The sequence below is a fragment of the Danio aesculapii genome, chromosome 10, assembly GCF_903798145.1.
Source record: "Danio aesculapii chromosome 10, fDanAes4.1, whole genome shotgun sequence".
Lineage (NCBI taxonomy): Eukaryota > Metazoa > Chordata > Actinopteri > Cypriniformes > Danionidae > Danio > Danio aesculapii.
The window spans coordinates 40,760,276-40,778,757 of record NC_079444.1 but is presented as its reverse complement, the minus strand read 5'-3'; the positions used below and the strand labels follow the sequence as shown (position 1 = coordinate 40,778,757).

At 36.3% G+C, this 18,482-nt stretch overlaps 1 protein-coding gene across 2 annotated transcripts in view; it reads left to right on the top strand.

Moving 5' to 3' along the window:
• Nucleotides 1–18,482, top strand: part of bmp1b (bone morphogenetic protein 1b) — a 104,527-nt gene that overhangs the window by 27,869 nt on the left and 58,176 nt on the right. For both annotated transcript variants that reach the window (XM_056467142.1, XM_056467141.1), the window contains exons 4-6: nt 923–1,040; nt 6,780–6,958; nt 10,346–10,451. In XM_056467142.1, coding sequence (XP_056323117.1) covers nt 923–1,040; nt 6,780–6,958; nt 10,346–10,451 — 403 coding nt within the window. The remainder of the gene's footprint in view (nt 1–922; nt 1,041–6,779; nt 6,959–10,345; nt 10,452–18,482) is intronic.

Genomic DNA, 18,482 nt, shown 5'->3' with positions numbered 1-18,482 from the left:
TGACCTATCAGAACAAAGTAGGGCAATTATACCAATCAAAACCAACTGGACCATCTGACCAATCAGAGAAGAGTAGGGCCATTAGACCAATCAAAACCAACTGGATCATCTGACTACTCAGAGAAGAGCAGGGCCATTAGACCAATTAAAACCAACTGGATCATCAGACCAATCAGTGCAAAGTAGGGTCATTAGACCAATCAAAACCAACTGGACCATGTGACCAATCAGAGCAAAGTAGGGCCATTATACCAATCTAAACCAACTGGACCATCTGACTAATCAGAGCAAAGTAGGGCCATTATACCAATCAAAACCAACTGGACCATGTGACCAATCAGAGAAGAGTAGGGCCATTAGACCAATCAAAACCAACTAAACCATCTGACCAACCAGAGAAGAGTAGGGCCTTTTGACCAATCAAAACCACCTGGGCAATCTGATCAATCAGATCAAAGTAGGGCTATTAAACCAATCAAAACCAGCTGGGTCATGTGACCAATCAGGGCAAAGTATGGCCATTTAGAACATCACACAAGACTGGGTCATGTGATGAATCAGAGCAGAGAAGGGTCATCTGACCAATTAAAACCAACTGGCCATCTGACCAATCAGAGTAGTAAGACACTGTAAGACTTCTGTAAATATCAAAATAAACCAAAAAGGGATTTTGACCTTGAATGGACGTAAACAAACTGCAGAATCCATAAGACAATTAGGAAAGTTTAAACAGCATAATGGGGTACTCTACTGTTATTCTCCAGCCACGCTCAATCTAACACTAATCCTAAATGAGTTCAGAGCTCAGTGGCTTCCCAAAATCATATTACCTTTGTGATTTTTCATTAGTAAGCTGGCTCTCTGGCTCAGTGTTATCCAGACGCCCTCACCTTCTTTACTGATTAAAACCAAACCCTTACAGGCAGCCAGCGAGCCATTTTCAAGCAAGCCATGCGTCACTGGGAGAAGCACACTTGCGTGACCTTTGTGGAGAGAAGTGTGGAGGAGAGCTACATCGTCTTTACCCTCCGCCCATGTGGGTACGTTCACCATCTCCATATTGATCTCTCCAGTCTCTGATGCACAGAAGCACAGCTCTGAAACCAGCAGCATTCAGAATTCGGCAGTTTCCTTGCTCGGCTTTCTATAGGGACAAATAGGTTTTTGTCTAGAGCTAATCTGTCTCTCTGCAGGTAGTCCAGTGAATCTGATTGCTCGGCGCTGCTCTTTTTCCTGGCATTCTTTCGCCTTGTATTATTGTACATTTTCTTTTAAGTCATTGGGAAACAACCTTCTTTCTTGTATTATATTTAATGGGGAAAAATGGAAGTGGACACTAGCTAGGTTTCCATCCACCTATTTTTATGCACATTTTGGATATGTGCATTAAAAACAGTTGATGGAGATGCTCATACATTTTGAAAATGCGCATAGCTGAGTAGGATAAACTTTAGTCCCACTTTATATTGTGTCCTTAACTACTATGTACTTGCATCAAATATAAATACAATGTACTTACTGTGTTCATAATGTATTTGAGAACACTAGAGTTGGAATAGGGGTAGGGTTATGGACAGGTTTGGTGGTATGGGTAGGTTTAAGGGTGGGTTAAGGTGGATGGTCAACAGTGTATTTACAAATGTTTTACAGAAATTAATAACAGATGTAATTACATACAAGTATTTAAGCATAAGTACACAGTAAATAAATGTATTACAAAGTAAGGTCATTGTAAATAATTATTAATTTAGGTGTAAGTATATAGTAGTTACGGACGCTTAATATAAAGTGGGACCAAAACTTTTTATTCGATAAGAAAAGATGCGCATAAACTGCAATGAAAACACTTTTACCAAACAAATTCCAGTATGTGCATTAAAAAAGTCATGTGATTTTGTTATAAGAGATCATGTGATGATAAAAATGTGTGCGAATGGACAAACCAGCAGGCTGAGCACACTGTAAATTTGTTTTGGTCATTCTAAAATGCCTTAAAGGGCACATAGTTTCCCCCATTTTTGAGATTTAATATTAATATTATGGTTCTTCTGAGTGTGTCAGTTTAGGTTCAGTTCAAAACACAATTCAGATTGTTTTATTCTAATGTGTTAAAAAGTGTCATTCACTGTGCCGTTTTAGGGGTGTGTTGCTTCACATGAAAATTAGTTTCGACTTCCCGCCATACGTAACAAGAGGGCGGAGCCAAGAGCTCCCCCGCTCTGTGTTTAGCAGCAGACAGAGAGAAGCAACATGAGTGAGAGGACCAGCATTCAGCCGACCAAGCAGAGAGTGCAAAATCATTTGTGTCTTTGTACAGTTTTACAGCCAACTGTGTGCTAGTTTAAAGTTCCGAGCTTGTACACCGAGACTAATAACCACGCACACTGAATTAACTTTGACTGAGGCACCAGAGCCACGAGACAGCACACTCAGACACGCACTTTCAGATGTTATTAAAAATGAAACTATTTAGATGACGCTCTGTGGCGCGGCAGTAATATGATGTGTCCCGAATCATGGCTGGACACCGCGGACAGCCGCCGACTTGAAGCGCTGTTGTGTGTACCCTGATAGAAACCTATGTTTAGAATTCTGAGATGCATAGCGCTGCGTGGCCGAGCGGCATTTTTGGTGTGCGACCTGCAGGCAAGTTCGTCATTCTATTTCCAATGGAGGGACGTGTGCGTGAGGCAACGCGCTCGCACTTTCCACTTTCCCCTCACTCTTGATCACATTTGATGATGATTGATGATCCTAGCGAACTGAACAGACCTTTTATTCCCGGTTGCTTTGCGCACCTCTGGTCTTGTTGATATGATTATACACGTGACTACTGGGACATGCTAATATGTACAGCTGTCAATCAATATTGGTGGGCGAGGGGGCCGCACTCCTACATCAAGTTGCAGTCGATCTGAAAACCGCTCCAATTGGTCCACCGTTTTTTATGCTGTTAAAGTGAAAAAAAAGGACTGGGTGTGCTTATATCACCCCAATATGACGGTCTATACACTATATCTACACATATGTCTGTCCAAAAAGGTTTAAAAGTAGATTTTTCACCATAGGTGCCCTTTAATGTTTGATGGCAGTTTTTTATATTTGTAAACTCTCTTAGGTCACACTTTATTTTGATGATCCATTTGTTGAATTTAAGTTGCATTGTATCTACTAGCCAACTACTTCTCATTAGAATATTGTAGACTGTTTGGTTGGGGTTAGGAATGGGGTTAGTGTAAATTAACATGTACTTGCAAAGTTTCTTATAGTCAGTTAAATGTCTGTTAAAGCAGCAGTATCAACAGATATTAAGCAGACAGTCTACCAATACTGAAATGGACCATCAAAATAAAGTGTTACCGTCTCTTATGTTCACAGTTCTGTTTTCAATTGTAATACAGATTTAAAGGTATAGTTATTTCTGTGGTGCAAATGGAATTTTGTCGGCTGCACATCTATGATGCGAATCTCCCGTTCCACCACATCCCAAAGGTGCTCTATTGGATTGAGGTCTGGTGACTGTGGAGGCCATTTGAGTACATTGAACTCATTGTCATGTTCAAGAAAACAGTCTGAGATGACTGCTTTTGTGCCTGTCCAGATTTTTAGTCTTTGTTAGAAACATTATATGTCACCATATGAGGAGAAATATATGAAAAATGGACAAAAAAAAACCTTGGAAGGGAAATGTAAATAATATTTTACAAATTATTGGTTTCATATATAAAAATATTATATGAATATATTATTATGAGTTTATATATTGATTTTAAATATGACATATGCATATGAGTGTACAATCTTTTAAAGAATTGTTTTTTTAAACCATCTCATATAAAATCTATTAAAAATGAACTTCAATATGGAGAAAAAAATAAGTATTTTTTACAATAATCTGGCAACCGCTAACATAAATAAATTGAATGTGTGCCAATAATTCTCGTTTATTTCTCTCAAATAGTTTTTAAATGAGAATATGTGTAGAAATGCAGTGTAGAATCATTAAGTTAATGACATTTACTAGAATTTCCCTTTGCTGAAATTTTCACAGCTCTGATACTTACATCAGTAATCCGTAATTCCCAAAATGACTCGGCCATGTGCCACCTGTGATGAAAACACCCTCGCTCTGGATTCAGTGGACACAAAAGCTTATTTAGCCAGCAGGAGCAGATCCTGACCTCACGTTCTGAACCACTATAGCCTGCTGCTTTCAGCTCATTGTGTGTCTCTGCTGAATTGAGCTCAATTGGCTGAACTGTGAGAAATCAAAAGGATGAAGGATTAGCTAAAGTTGTTCTGCTTCCTACGACTGGATATTTTCTGTTGGAATTCATTAACCCCATCGATGTGTGCAATGAAAAAAAAAGGAATAGTTTCCAACAACGTTGCTCAAACATGCCCACCATATTTTCTGCCCTGCATCATTTTGCTTTGCTCAGACAAATATCTCTAGTCTGAGACGACAAACTCTCAATAAAAGACGTGGAATCAGTGAGAATCAGTGATGGACAGTCTGCAGAAACTTTGATTGACATTCTATCTTTGTACGTATCATGAGAGGGGGAAAGCCCCGCCCACTAGTGACCATCTCTTCCTCATTAGTAGGCCCACACGGAATCTATGTGCGCAGAATTCCGCAGATTTTCAGCAGAATTCCGCCGATTTTTAGCCTATTATTATTTCTGTTTATTTACTTGTGTAAATGTGTGTAAATATATATATTTATTCAGTTTTTAAATTAATTACAGTAATATTATTGACTGATATGAAAATGTTAATATGATTTATTTATAATACAGTTTGTAAAGTAATATTTTCTGTCCTTTAGTAGAAATTTTACATGAGAGACTTGCTTTGTTTACCAAATAAAGTTAATCTAATTGGATTTGCATTTTAAACATTAAAGTTAAAAAGATAATATTTTTTATTTCACATATTAAGGTTTTATTTATGATACTCGCAAAATCATTCCGCAGAAATCCGCAGATTTTTACCAAAATTCTCAGCAGAAATAACATAAAATGTCCGCAAATTCCGTCTGGCAACAACTGATTAGCATAAGACGTTAGTATTGTTTTTGAATCTGCCACTATGCTCACACTAAGCGGCAACCTCCCGCTCTCCCTCGGGAAGCCAGTACGAAAGTAACTAAAACTGCAATTCATCGACTCGCCTTGGGGGGCTGGCTCCAGGAAGTCCAGGTCATTTCTGACTGCAATGGGAAATTGGCCAGTTTTACAGCTGATAAAAACATGTAGCCTGGTACAAAAGATGGCTTTGGTACATATAGCCACGATTAACCTTCATGACAACTGTGAGGGGGGTGAATTTTTTTCATAACTCATCCGTTTCGTTTTTATTAAGTTATAATAAGTTTGCATAATTAAGGGCGTGGCCACTTGAGTGACAGATAGGTCTCGCTGCTCGCTGTTTCGTCACCTCAGCTGATTACGGCTAATTAGCCTATGAACTCGGCATATACATCGCATTTTTGTGTTGATTAATGTTTCTTTACACAGTCAATTGCCTTTTGGGATTATTTCCTACAATTATCAGATGATATGGCATGCTGTGTGCACTTAATTGTGCTCACAAACCATTCACGTGGGCTCCGTTTCCCTGGTGAGTGAAATTATATACTTATATACCATCTCTGTAAATGTATTTGTTTTATTTAAGATCATTGATCATTAATATTTTTCTTTAGAGCTGTAATGCCCTCCAGAATGTGCCAGATTGATTAGCTGTAGGCTCTAGAACAGTCATCTGAAGCGTTATCATGCAGTATTATGCTGGAGTTCATCAATAGTCTTGCATTTAATAACACAGAATATAATTGAAGTGTTTGGAAGTAATTCGTGTTTTCCTCCTGTAGAAAAACACCATAAGAACAATGTTTAGCGTCTCAATGTATTACTACAGTGTTTTTAAAAGTCTAAACACTTTATTGATATAGTGTACAGCCAAGAACATGTGGTCAGGACACAAACGAGTCGCAGGTAATAGAGTATTAAGCATTTCTCCCAAAGTAAAGTCTGTCTGCCAGCTCCAAGCAAAATGCCAGCAGGTTTCTGTAGCTCCGCTCACTCTCCGCCTCTTTGAACATGTTTGGTATCCTCCATTGATGACGCACAAACAAAATGGCGACGGTTGGCCGCGCCTACTTGTAGCTTTATTTGCGCTCTTCAGAAACCTATGGGTGATGTCACTGATACTACGTCCATATATTTTACAGTCTATGGCTCACACACAGGCATCGATAGCTCTGCCCTCTTTTAAAAAGAGCAAAATCTCATTTAAATTTAAAGCGACAGTCACCAACACAGCACAATTTGGATCAAAGCCTAAAAGGGTCAGTTTCAAAGAGTTATAAAACATTATTTGTGTTGTATTTCAAGCTGGAATTTCACATGCACACTCTAAGAACATCAGAGACTTATTTTACATCTTGTTAAAAGGGGCAAAATAGGTCCCATTTAATGCACTGTGAGTTAACATAAACTAACAATGAACAACTTTATTTTCATTAATTTGAACTAATATGATTAAATACTGCAATAAATGTATCGTTTGTTATTTGTTCATGTTATTAAATACATTAACTAATACAACCTTATAGTAAATTGTTACCCATGAATCAAATATATTGTAATTTCTAACAAACTTTACTTGATGTTGTTTGTCTGCTACACAAAGATATTAAGTTACATTAAATCTCTATTAGTTTAGCAGATGCATCTGTTAAATGTCTCTAAAGGTGCTTTTTTTTCCTGAAGGTGCTGTTCGTTTGTTGGCCGGAGAGGTGGAGGTCCACAGGCCATATCTATCGGGAAAAACTGTGACAAATTTGGCATTGTGGTGCATGAGCTCGGACATGTCATTGGATTCTGGCACGAACACACACGACCCGACCGGGATGAACATGTTGATATATTTAGAGAAAACATCCAGCCAGGTGAAATAACTATCTCTTCTGTTTTTTATACCGCTAAATATGTTTGTCCTTCTGGTTAAATTTGTACATTTTTAATGCATTATACTAGTATTATAATGATAAATACAGTGATGGTTTAGTACATATAGAGGCTAATATAGTGTCAATATTTAGAGAAATGCTCTTCTGTAGAGTTTTTTATACTCTAGCTGTGGACACTAAGTGACTCTCCTGAGGTAAATATAATGCTAGGTGACATTGGTGATAGTCTGTCTATTTTACATTTTTCCACAGTTGAGCCACAGATTGAGATATGGGATTCAATTCAAGTTTATTTGTATATGAATATGAAATTTGTATATTTATATGAATAATTTTTACAATTATTATTGTTTCAAAGCAGCTTTGCAAAAGGTGCACATAGTTGCTTACAATCAAATTGGGAAAAGTTACGGTTATTAGTTACCAGTCCTCTAGGATTTTTTCCAACTGTGGTGGCAGGCCTTTTACACAGATTTTCCTACTACCTATAGAGTTATTTTAATGACAAATATCGTGAGCGCATATTACAAGTCGATATCGCATTCATGTAATACGAGCATGCTAGTCTCTTCCTCAAATCTACACCAAATTTTATGTACGCTCTTAAATAAACGCTGCTCAAGTGCACTTTTTGTTTTTTTCAATTTACGAAATGTCACAGGGTTACATTTATTTTACATTATCATTTCATTATCCGGGCGTTTGTATAACGAGTATATCTCCAACATTTATTGGATTTGCTAGAAATATTTATGAAAGAACGGCATTGATGCGTCCTAAAGTATTGTGAAATGGTTATAAACTCCAGCAAGATAAGATAATTGTATGCAAAAACATAGACCCTTATCTATAAATATAGTATAATTCTGGAAACTGTGTTCTTGAAGCAAGTTTCGTCATGCTACTGTCATAACGGAAAGCTCCGTTGTGTTTGCTGGGCTCACGCATCATGCAGCCCTGTCAGTCAGCATGCAACCTGAAAGGGTTAAACAAATAACGCACAGCACTACTACGATTACAGAAAAGTTTGCTCTATTATAATTCACTTACCCTTTCATACGTTTTGATGTGACTAAAACCCACAATAAAAAAACTGGATTATTTTGAATTAGAAGCTGTAATGTAGCCGTGGCAGGAATGAATGTAGTGGAAACGATGGTTTCTTTATTGGTTTAACTTTATTAATTACTAATAAATTTAATTAACTAGTAACTAATAGCTTTTAACACTTAAAGTTGTTATAAATAAACATAGTTAACCTGCGGTGATGTCCATGTGTACATGTTTAATGTAGTGTATTTGTTAGGATGTTCATTCATGTGTATTTGGTGCTATAACTAGTAGTAAAGAGAGGGGAATAATGTAAAAAATAAAAGGGTTTTAACCATATATAAATGTAAACAAACTTCTTAAAATGAGGAAAATTTTAATGCGGCACTTTAATGTTATTTTCCATCCACACTTAATCTAACACTAATCCTAAATTAGTTTCGAGCTCAGTAGCTTCCTAAAATCTTACCTTTGTTATTTTCCTATTAATAAGTTGGCTCAGTGTTATCCAGTGTGATTACTGAATTCTTTGAATTTCTTTATAAAATGGACTGAATATTGTTTTAAATACTTTCATCGAAAGTGGCAAAAAACAAAGATTTTTTTGATTAGTTAGACAGGAGTTGTGCTATTGTAATAATTTGTGATGCTGATATGTATGTAATAACACAATAACACAAGCTAAAAAAATAGATTTTGTGATTTTAGGGTCAACACTGTCTGTTTAAAATAAAGATATATAAAGCTAAAATGATAAAGAAATTATAAATGAACTCAGTCACAGTGGAGTCACAGTGGGTACACTGATTTACAGTTGAAGTCAGAAATATTTGCCTCTTGTATATTTTACCCTCAATTTCTGTTTAACAGAGAGAAGATTTTTTCAACACATTTCTAAACATAACAGTTTTAATAACTCATTTCTAATAACTGATTTATTTTATCTTTGCCATGATGACAGTAAATAATATTTGACTAGATATTTTTCAGGATACTAGTATTCACCTTAAAGTGACATTTAAAGGCTTAACTAGGTTAATTAGGCAGGTTAGGGTAATTAGGCCAGTCACTGTTTAATGATGGTTTGTTCTGTAGACTATCGAAAAAAATATAGCTTAAAGAGGCTAATAATATTGATCTTAAAATAGTTTTAAAAAATGTAAAACTCCTTTCATTCTAACCGATAAAAAAACAAATAAGACTTTCTCCTGAAGAATAAATATTATAGGAAATACTATGAAAAATTTCTTGCTCTGTTAAATATCATTTGGGAAATATTTGAAAAAGAAAATTCACAGGAGGGCAAATAATTTTGACTTCAACTGTACCTGTACAGAAAATGTTTGATAATGAATACGTGTGTTGTTACTAGTGGTGGGCCGTTATCAGCATTAACATGAGACTTTTATCGCGCCATAAATAAAATATCGTCGTTAACCTGTTCTCAAAGTTGAGTTGGGAGCTGGGTCTATTGATATTTTAGTGCGGATGTATACCTGACCGGTGAGCCGTATGACAAAATAGTGCCCTTCTGAATCAAATCAGCAGGATGCCTGACTTTAACTGCAGTTCGGCAGTTTCACGTAAACTCTTGAACATTTCATTCATGCCCCCGTGACAAACTGGGGTATTAGACGCAAATAAGGAGTAAGGACTGGTGAGAGTGTTATAGAATAATAACGCAAGCCAAATGGAAAGAAAAAACTTCCGCATTTAGCAATGTGTGTGTGTATGTGTGTGTGGTCCTTTACTGACAGCCGCATGTGTGGATCTTGTGGGAAAATATGGCGAAAAGTCCTACATGACGGTAATAGTTTGATTGCGGTGTTTACTTCAATAATGCCACTAATATATGCATACTCCACATCTTAATTCTATTTCTGTTTAGTTCAGTTATGACTTCTGTAGGCCTACAGTTCAAAATTCATGTTTAACTGAATAAACAGTTAGTAATCACAAGTAAATTTTATTGAACATAATTTATTTTCATTATCATAGTGAAACAGTTTCTCAAGCAGTTTGTGAAGCATTTTGGAAACAGGAGATGAGCCGCTGGTCTAATGCACCACCTGGCTTGAGAAACCGGTTCTCAAAGATTTATTTTTTGGGTAGCACACATATTGTAAATGCCTTCAGTAGTATTCAAATGAGCCATTTTAATCTTGAATAATCTAGATTAATTCCGAGATTAATCTAGATTTTTTTAAAAATCTGTGCCCACCTATAGTTGTTACACCTTATTATATACTTTTGTCCAGAATAACGGTTTGATGGGATTTAGTGGAAGCTTGATGGAGATTGTGTTGAATTTTACAGGTCAGGAGTACAATTTCATAAAGATGGAGCCAGATGATGTGGACTCGCTCGGGGAGGTGTACGATTTCGACAGCATCATGCATTACGCCAGAAACACCTTTTCCAGGTTTGTACTCAAGTATTCAGTGTTACTTTTATGCAACTAGAATTTATTGTTTTAGAGAGAATTAAATAATGGACCTACGTTTTGAATAATCTTTTAGTTTTTGAAAGAAGACACTTTCTCCTAAGGATGTTTTTTTTTTTGGTCATAAATGCAGTAAAAATAGTAATATTGTGAAACGTTGTTAAATTCAGAATAACTGTTGAATTATTAATGCAATTTAAAATAATCACTGTAGTTGTCATTGATTTCTGTGATGCAAAGCGTCCAGTTTTTGTGTCATAAATACTTTAGAAATCATTCTAACATGTGAATCAGGCCCACAAAACATAAAGCCTATGTAGTACCAGGGATAGGCAAAAATACATTGAAATGTATTTAAAATAAAATAGCAAATACCTCAATTTTAAGTGTAAATAAACTACAAAATACAGCAGCCACAACAAGTATCAACATAAAATACTGTATTCTGTATTGTAAGCAGTACAATATTGAAGTTTCTTTGTCTCTTTGTTTTCAAATGAGTAGATGAGACTTTTTGCAGAAACATTCGAAACACTACAAGTCAATTCACTTTCACAATCCCACTCTGGCCTGGCAATGCTGCCTGCTGTTGACACTTTAATTGTGTGTCGAAGTTTGAATCAAAAGGCATTGTTTACTCTCCAACAAATTACATTCCTTTTTTTTTTTTTTTTTTACAAATTTTAAGCATTCATTGCAGCATGAATTGGATGCTTGATATTTTAATTAAGAGGTTGTTGCATGATCCCTGTGTTTTACTTGTATTCAGTTGAAGTCAGAATAATTAGCCCCCCTGAATTATTAGCCCCCACTGTTTATTTTTCCCCCGATTTCTGTTTAACAGAGAGAAGATTTTTTTCAACACATTTCTAAACATAATAGTTTTAATAACTCATTTCTAATAACTGATTTATTTTCTCTTTGCCATGATGACAGTAAATAATATTTGACTAGATATTTTTCAAGACACTTCTATACAGCTTAAAGTGACATTTAAAGGCTTAACTAGGTTAATTAGGTTAACTAGGCAGGTTAGGGTAATTAGGCAAGTTATTGTATAATGATAGTTTGTTCTGTAGACAGTTGAAAAAAAAATAGCTTAAAGGGGCTAATAATATTGACCTTAAAATGGTTAATAAAAAATTAAAAACTGCTTTTACTCTAGCCGAAATAAAACAAACAAGACTTTCTCCAGAAGAAAAAATATTATGAGACATACTGTGAAAATTTCCTTGCTCTGTTAAACATCATTTGGGAAATATTTAAAAAAGAAAAAAAAAATCAAAGGGGGGCTAATAATTCTGACTTCAACTGTATATAATTTCTTATTAATATGAGCAATTCTGTGCAAATGTCAACCTGAAAAAAATTTTTCTCTAATTTATCTAAATTTATCTAAAAGTTTTCACCAAAATAGCGAAACACTTTCACAAAAAATGTATAAACAAAGTATTTTACAGGACTTTAAAAATGCTCAAAATGTCTCTGTGTTTTCAAACTATTATATTTGATTTACCAAAGTCACACAGCTGCCAATTTCACATCTGTCACATTCATTACGTAAAAGTGTCATATCCATAACGAAGCTTTTTCTTCATTAATGCAAAAATGTCAATTAAAATAAAATCAAAGTTTTTTTCTTCTATAGAGAGCAACTCTTCTCCTTTTGATTAGCATTGTTTCTTATGGGTTGTGCAGTTTAATTCACAGAATTTTTACAAAGTATGTTGTAGATTGTAAATTCGCAAACTTTTTTTGTCACATCCATAACGCATGTTTATGTTCCTCATTTAAAAAATAAAATATGTTTACAGATTGATATTTTTCTGATCCCACAACTCTGTGTGATTATTTGATTTGGAAAATATAAACAGATGTTTCAATATAACGTTAACATATACTTTCTATGTGAATTTATGTTTTTGAGTTTGTCCATAATGCAGGAATTGCTCATATATATATATGTAGATATATATATATGCTCATATAACATATATATAGATATATATATATATTTGCGGTGATATATATATGAGCAATTCCAAAACATGCTTTTGTATGGTCATCCTGACCCAGGAACAGATTTCTGTTCATCTCAGTGAGACCTTCATGGACAAACTACTTCCTTCTACTAAATTAACCTTCAACTAAACACTCTGATGTACTTCACGTCTGCTTTAATTGTAAAGACAGGAGCATCTCTGCGTGTGTTTAAGGCATGGTTCACCCAAAAACTAAGCTTCTGTCATCATTTACTCAACCAATTAAATTTTTTTTTTTGTTCTGCTGAACACACAAGAAGATATTTTGAAGAATGTTGGAAACATGTAACCATTGAGTTTTTTTTTACTTTGGAAGTCAATGATTACAGGTTTCCAGCATTCTTCAAAATAGCATCATTTGTGCTCAAAAGAAGACACTAACAGGTTTGGAACAAGTGAAGGGTGTGTAAATAATGGCAGAATTTTATTGTTTGCTTGAACTGTGCTTTTAAGAGTGTAGATTTGCGCTGCTGGTCAGAGCAGGATCTTTGACTACTGACTAACCTGCTGTTAGTGGTTTGAGGATGGAGACGCTGAAGCTTTGAGGGCTGGTTGTTTAGGACAAGAGGAAGGAATTCAGACACGGAGCCAAAAATGAAGTGCAGTCAGAATTTTAGAGTGTCATTTGGCCAGTTCATCACACACATTTAGCAAAAACCAAGGACGGTTCTAGAGTAGTCTTGACCAAATAGCATTCACTTTCAAGGCTGCTGTGTTTAGCTTTAGGTAAAAAGCCATGTTACTTTGTATTATTATACTCAGGGTTCCCATTAGAGATTATTATAATGAACTAAAATTAAAATCAGATAAACATTAACGCCACCATCTGTCCAGAGTTTGTTCTAGTAGGTTTTAGTCCATATGGGCTAGAAATAGTTTTTTTCCTCATATTTTTCTATCTATTTGAATTAAAAAAAAAATCCAAAAGCATCATAACAACACATGACATGACAAGATTCCAGTGACAAGTAATTTGTGTGACCGCACAAGACACGGTGGTAAAATGTAAATACCAGAGCCATTCAAAAGTTTAAAGGGCACCTAGTTTACCCCTTTTTATTAATTTAATATTAATATTATGGTTCCTCTGGGTGTGCCAGTTTAGGTTCAGTTCAAAACACAATTCTGGTTTTTTTATTATCCTCCTGAGACCCAAAGAAAAAAATTTTCTTTTTTTTTGTTGTTGTTTTTTTTGTGATTTCCTACATCGTTTGGGTTAAAAAAAATCTGCAATTTAGAGTTTTTACATTTTGTTTTATTTTTAATTTTACAGCATGTCCACTGTTGTGGACCACAGGACCATTTTAGTTCGAAACAACCGCCAGACTCAGACAACAAAACTGTGCAGGATATGGCTGTAAAGGGATATTAATCCAACATTAATGTAACAAAAACAAAACAAAAGCCATTTCTTCCTTTTGTATTGAAATTCCTGGAACGGTTTAGTCTGAAAGTGAGTCGAACTCGAAAAAACTAAATAAAAAAAAAAGAAGTGACGTTAATCCAAATAAACTCAACATATAAATGATTTAAAACTGATTGTCATTCTCTAACTGTCTCTAATTCTGTAATTGTCAGACTCTAAGTCAGAGTCTCCCTCAACTATCTTATAAACACCTCTCCGCTTCAGTTCTGCCTCCTACATCATGCAGTCATTAATTACATTAAGATGGTCCTGGTGTCCACTATAGTGAACATTTAAAAAAGGATGATATTTTGAAACAAACAATTGAACAGCTTCGAAAGCTAAATGTGTTGTTCCTGACACTTTAATAAACAAATATATAATAATAATAATAATAATAGTAATAATAATAGTAAAAAATATTTAAAAACTAAATTTTACATACTTCTCTCCTTCCCATAAAATGAGCTTGTTTGCTGGCCATTTAGTTTTGAATTCCCGCCCAACTTAACAAGAGCTCCCCCGCTTTGTGTATGGCAACAGACAGGCAGACAGAGAGAAGCAACATGAGTGAGAGGACCAGCATTCAGCCGAACATGTACGACTCGGACACAGACCAAGCAGAGATGACTGCTGAGGAATCAATATTCCTCAGCAGTGGTAGTTACAAAGTCATCTGTGTCTTTGTATAATTTTACAGCCGCTATGTAACGATGCATGAATCATCCGTATAGGGGTGTAATGATTAACCGGTTTCACTATTAACCGCGCTTTAATTCGTCACGGTTAATTCATCTTAAAGGCTTCTCAACACCGTGTTTCTGCACAGAACAAACAGCTGCACCTAGTTGAGATGACAGGGAGCTTCTGTGACCTCGGGAAATGCAAATGGCTGAAGTTTAAGGAAGACGCAATGAAAAGTACACATGTTTGCAAACCCACCTAAAGTTACAAACAATGGTGCCGATGAGACCGGTCATGCGGTGATGATGATCCACCAGTAGAGATCAATCGAATGTTTTCGGAGAGAGTGCTGAAAGACTCTGGATCAGCTGTTTTTAATGGCCTGAATCTCGATAGGTTGTATTCACTGCGTGTTCAGCGCAAATGGTCCAAAAATTAGACATCGCTTTGACTCGCATGGTGAAAAAGGTGGACGTGAAACAGCAAACCGAGGATGTGGTAATGCGAGCCTGTCGATCAATATTGGTGAGCGGGAGACCGCACTCCCACGTCAAGTGGCAGTGGGTCTCAAAACCGCTCCAACTGGTCCACTGTTTTCATGTTGTTAAATTGAAAAAAAAAAAAACGACTGGTGTGCTTATATCACCCCAATATGGCGGTCTATACCAGGGGTGGGCAAACTCGGTCCTGGAGAGCCGGTGTCCTGCACAGTTTAGCTCCAACACTACTCAAACCCACCTGAACATGCTAATCAGTGTCTTCAAGATCACTAGAAATCTATAAGCAGGTGTGTTTGATTAGAGTTGGAGCTAAACTGTGCAGGACACCGGCCCTCCAGGACCGAGTTTGCCCACCCCTGGTCTATACACTATACCTACACACATGTCTGTCCAAACAGCTTGAAAAGTAGATTTTTCACCATAGATGCCCTTTAAATGAAATAGTTTACAGACCAAAATAATTTCCTTTAATAACCTTTTTAACATTATTAAAAGTACATGCAGAGTGACTGGTATTTTTTGGTTTGCACGGTCACATTTCTAACATCTAGGAAGAGGTTTGTTTGGTCAAGCATGGTGCCTGTGACGCGGTTTCAAGTCCGACATCGTCTGTCAACATGGTCACATTTGTAATTTCTCAAATTTGACACAAATGTTACTTCAGAGGGGCAATTTCAACATTGTGGAAAAATCTAGCCTGTGCTGATCTAGTGTGAATACACACATTTATATCAATCTGTACATACAACTTAACATCCAGGTTTCTTGACTAACCGCATCTGTTTAATGTTTTTTTTTTTTTTTGTGTTGTCACTTGTCACTTTATGTACACTGGAAGCTTCTGTAGCCAAAACAAATTCCTTGTGTGTGTGAAGCACACTTGGCAATAAAACTGATCCTGATTCTGATTCTCTACTAGAGGTGTGAACCTACACTCACGGTCTCATGGTTCGGTTACGATTATCATGCCATCGATTCGGTTCATTTCGATATCTTGGTGCATCACGGTGCATTGACAATGCTTTCCATACACAATCTTATATTTTTCTTCACAGGCGCTGTTCACCAATGAGTGACACTGATAAACGGCAGCAGCGCAGTGTTGCCAGATTGGGCGGTTTTGGATCTGCATTTGGCAGGTTTTGGATAATTTTTGGCCTGGAATCTGGCAACACTGCAGCGGCGATCACAGCTGATCCATGATAAACAAGGTGGAGAAAACTTGCACTCGTGTCGGTATCCATCGCGTCTGCATCGTGGTTCACCGAAGAAACAATTCATTTTGACACCCCTACTCTCTACCTGTTCCCGGAGTATGGTCTGCCTGATGTTGACATCTCCCTGCGTTTCTGAGTTTGAGCTTTATTTCCTCTTATGTACATTTTATGATTATTTAAATAATTGACGCTTTATTCAATAAAAACATTTAACAGTTTTTCACCTGGGTAAGTTAGCAACCTGTGACAGTGGTACAGTTCAGTACAATACGGTTTAGTACGGGTCACATTAATCAGGCTTGCATTTCCACTGCCAGTGGTTCCCTTTTGGTATTTGATGTACGCCAGAATGCTGTGATCAACGTCATGCTCTCTCTTAAAGAATGTAAACATCCGAGTCATTCACATATTGCGTCCTTTTTTAATTCATGTTCATTATTTCAAATATAGACATGCGGCAAGCACACGCCATTAGAACGACAAACTGAATCCACTCACACTTTCTACACGTTTTTACATGTCCTCATAAACAACAATAGAGGACACACAGCAGATTCTGTTCTAGCTTGTTGGCATGAGGTTGATTGTCACAAGAAGATGACAAGTTATGTTTGAGCTCGGGTCGATTGCTGAACGCATCACTATATAATAATGTTGTCATGTCTCTGTGCTTTGTGTTTCCAGTCGATGCCAATTTCCTAGTGGTTTGTGCATCGACATAAAGAGCAACAACGCTCCAGACCTTTCCCGATCCCATACCACCCCCCCCCCCCTTGTCTCTCTCTCCCTCCCACTTCACTTCCTGTCATGCTGCTGTTATAAAAATAAATCTTACTTACAGTGGAGTAAATAAATATTGAACACGTCATGTTTTTTTCTTGGGAATAATATTTCTTAGTTTTTTATGGTTCAATTTTTCTTTTCTTTTTCTTTTTTCTTTTTCAATAATTTCACAATACAATCAGTTTACACATTTTACCTCCTTTTAACATCCCCTTATCCCTCTCCTCCCCTACATAAACCCAGTAAACACAAATACATATTATTAGACTCCATGGGAACAGTAACAATACAATAAAACATAAATAAATAAATAAATAAATAAATAAATAAATAAATAAATAAATAAATAAATAAATAAAAAGATAATTACACTTTTGGTGTGCGTCTCACCACAATGACCTTATTCCTTCTCCAAAAATGCCAAGTAATTTCCCCATCTTCTCTGATAAACATCCAATCCATCTAGTATTCTGTGTGTCATTTTTTCATATGCTGCTACCTTCCCCAGTTCCGTAACCCATTCTTGAAATGATGATGGACCTACCGAACGCCATCCCCTCATAATAATTTGTCTTCCAATCATAATACTTATTTGAATCCATTCACACATCTTCGCACCAGGTCCCAATACAAACGGGTCTCCTAGTATATATATGTTAGGACAAAACGAGAAGCAGCATCCAGAAACACCCTGGATGTAATTATGTAATTTGACCCAGAATTCTTGTATTTTAGAACAGAACCATAGGGCATGAATCAAGTCTCCTTCTTCGCTTTCACATCTCCAACACTCCGCAGAGTCCTTCAACCCAAGTCTGAAAAGCCTACTTGGAGTCCAGTAAAAAGAATTCAAGATTTGGGGTAATAATATTTGTAAAGGAGCTGTTGACATGGAATCGAAGCAGATTTTAGTGAAAACCCAACCAAAAACAAAACAACAACTTATGTGTAATAACAATGAAATGACACAAGGAGAAAGTGCTTAACTACTACAACGTATATAATACTTTAAATAAAAGGCTTTTTTTGGTGATGTCAGCTTAAAGACGCCTCCTCATATGGAGAATGAAGTCACATGCACTGCTCAGGTGTGAGTTTCTCACAGACTTCAACAGAGTGTCAAAATCTTGATGCTTCTGTGGGTCTCGTCTTTCTATTGGATTCGGGTCAGGTGATTGGCTGGGCCATTCTACAGCTTTATTTTCTTTTTCTGAAAGCATTTGAGAGTCTCCTTGGCTGTGTTTTGCATCATTGTCTTGCTGAAATGTCCACCCTGGTTTCATCTTCATCCTCCTGCTAATGTAGATGTTGTACTGAAGCAGCTGATATTCATTTACCCTGAGGAAGAGCGGAGTGTTGCTGAAGAACTACTGAGAGAT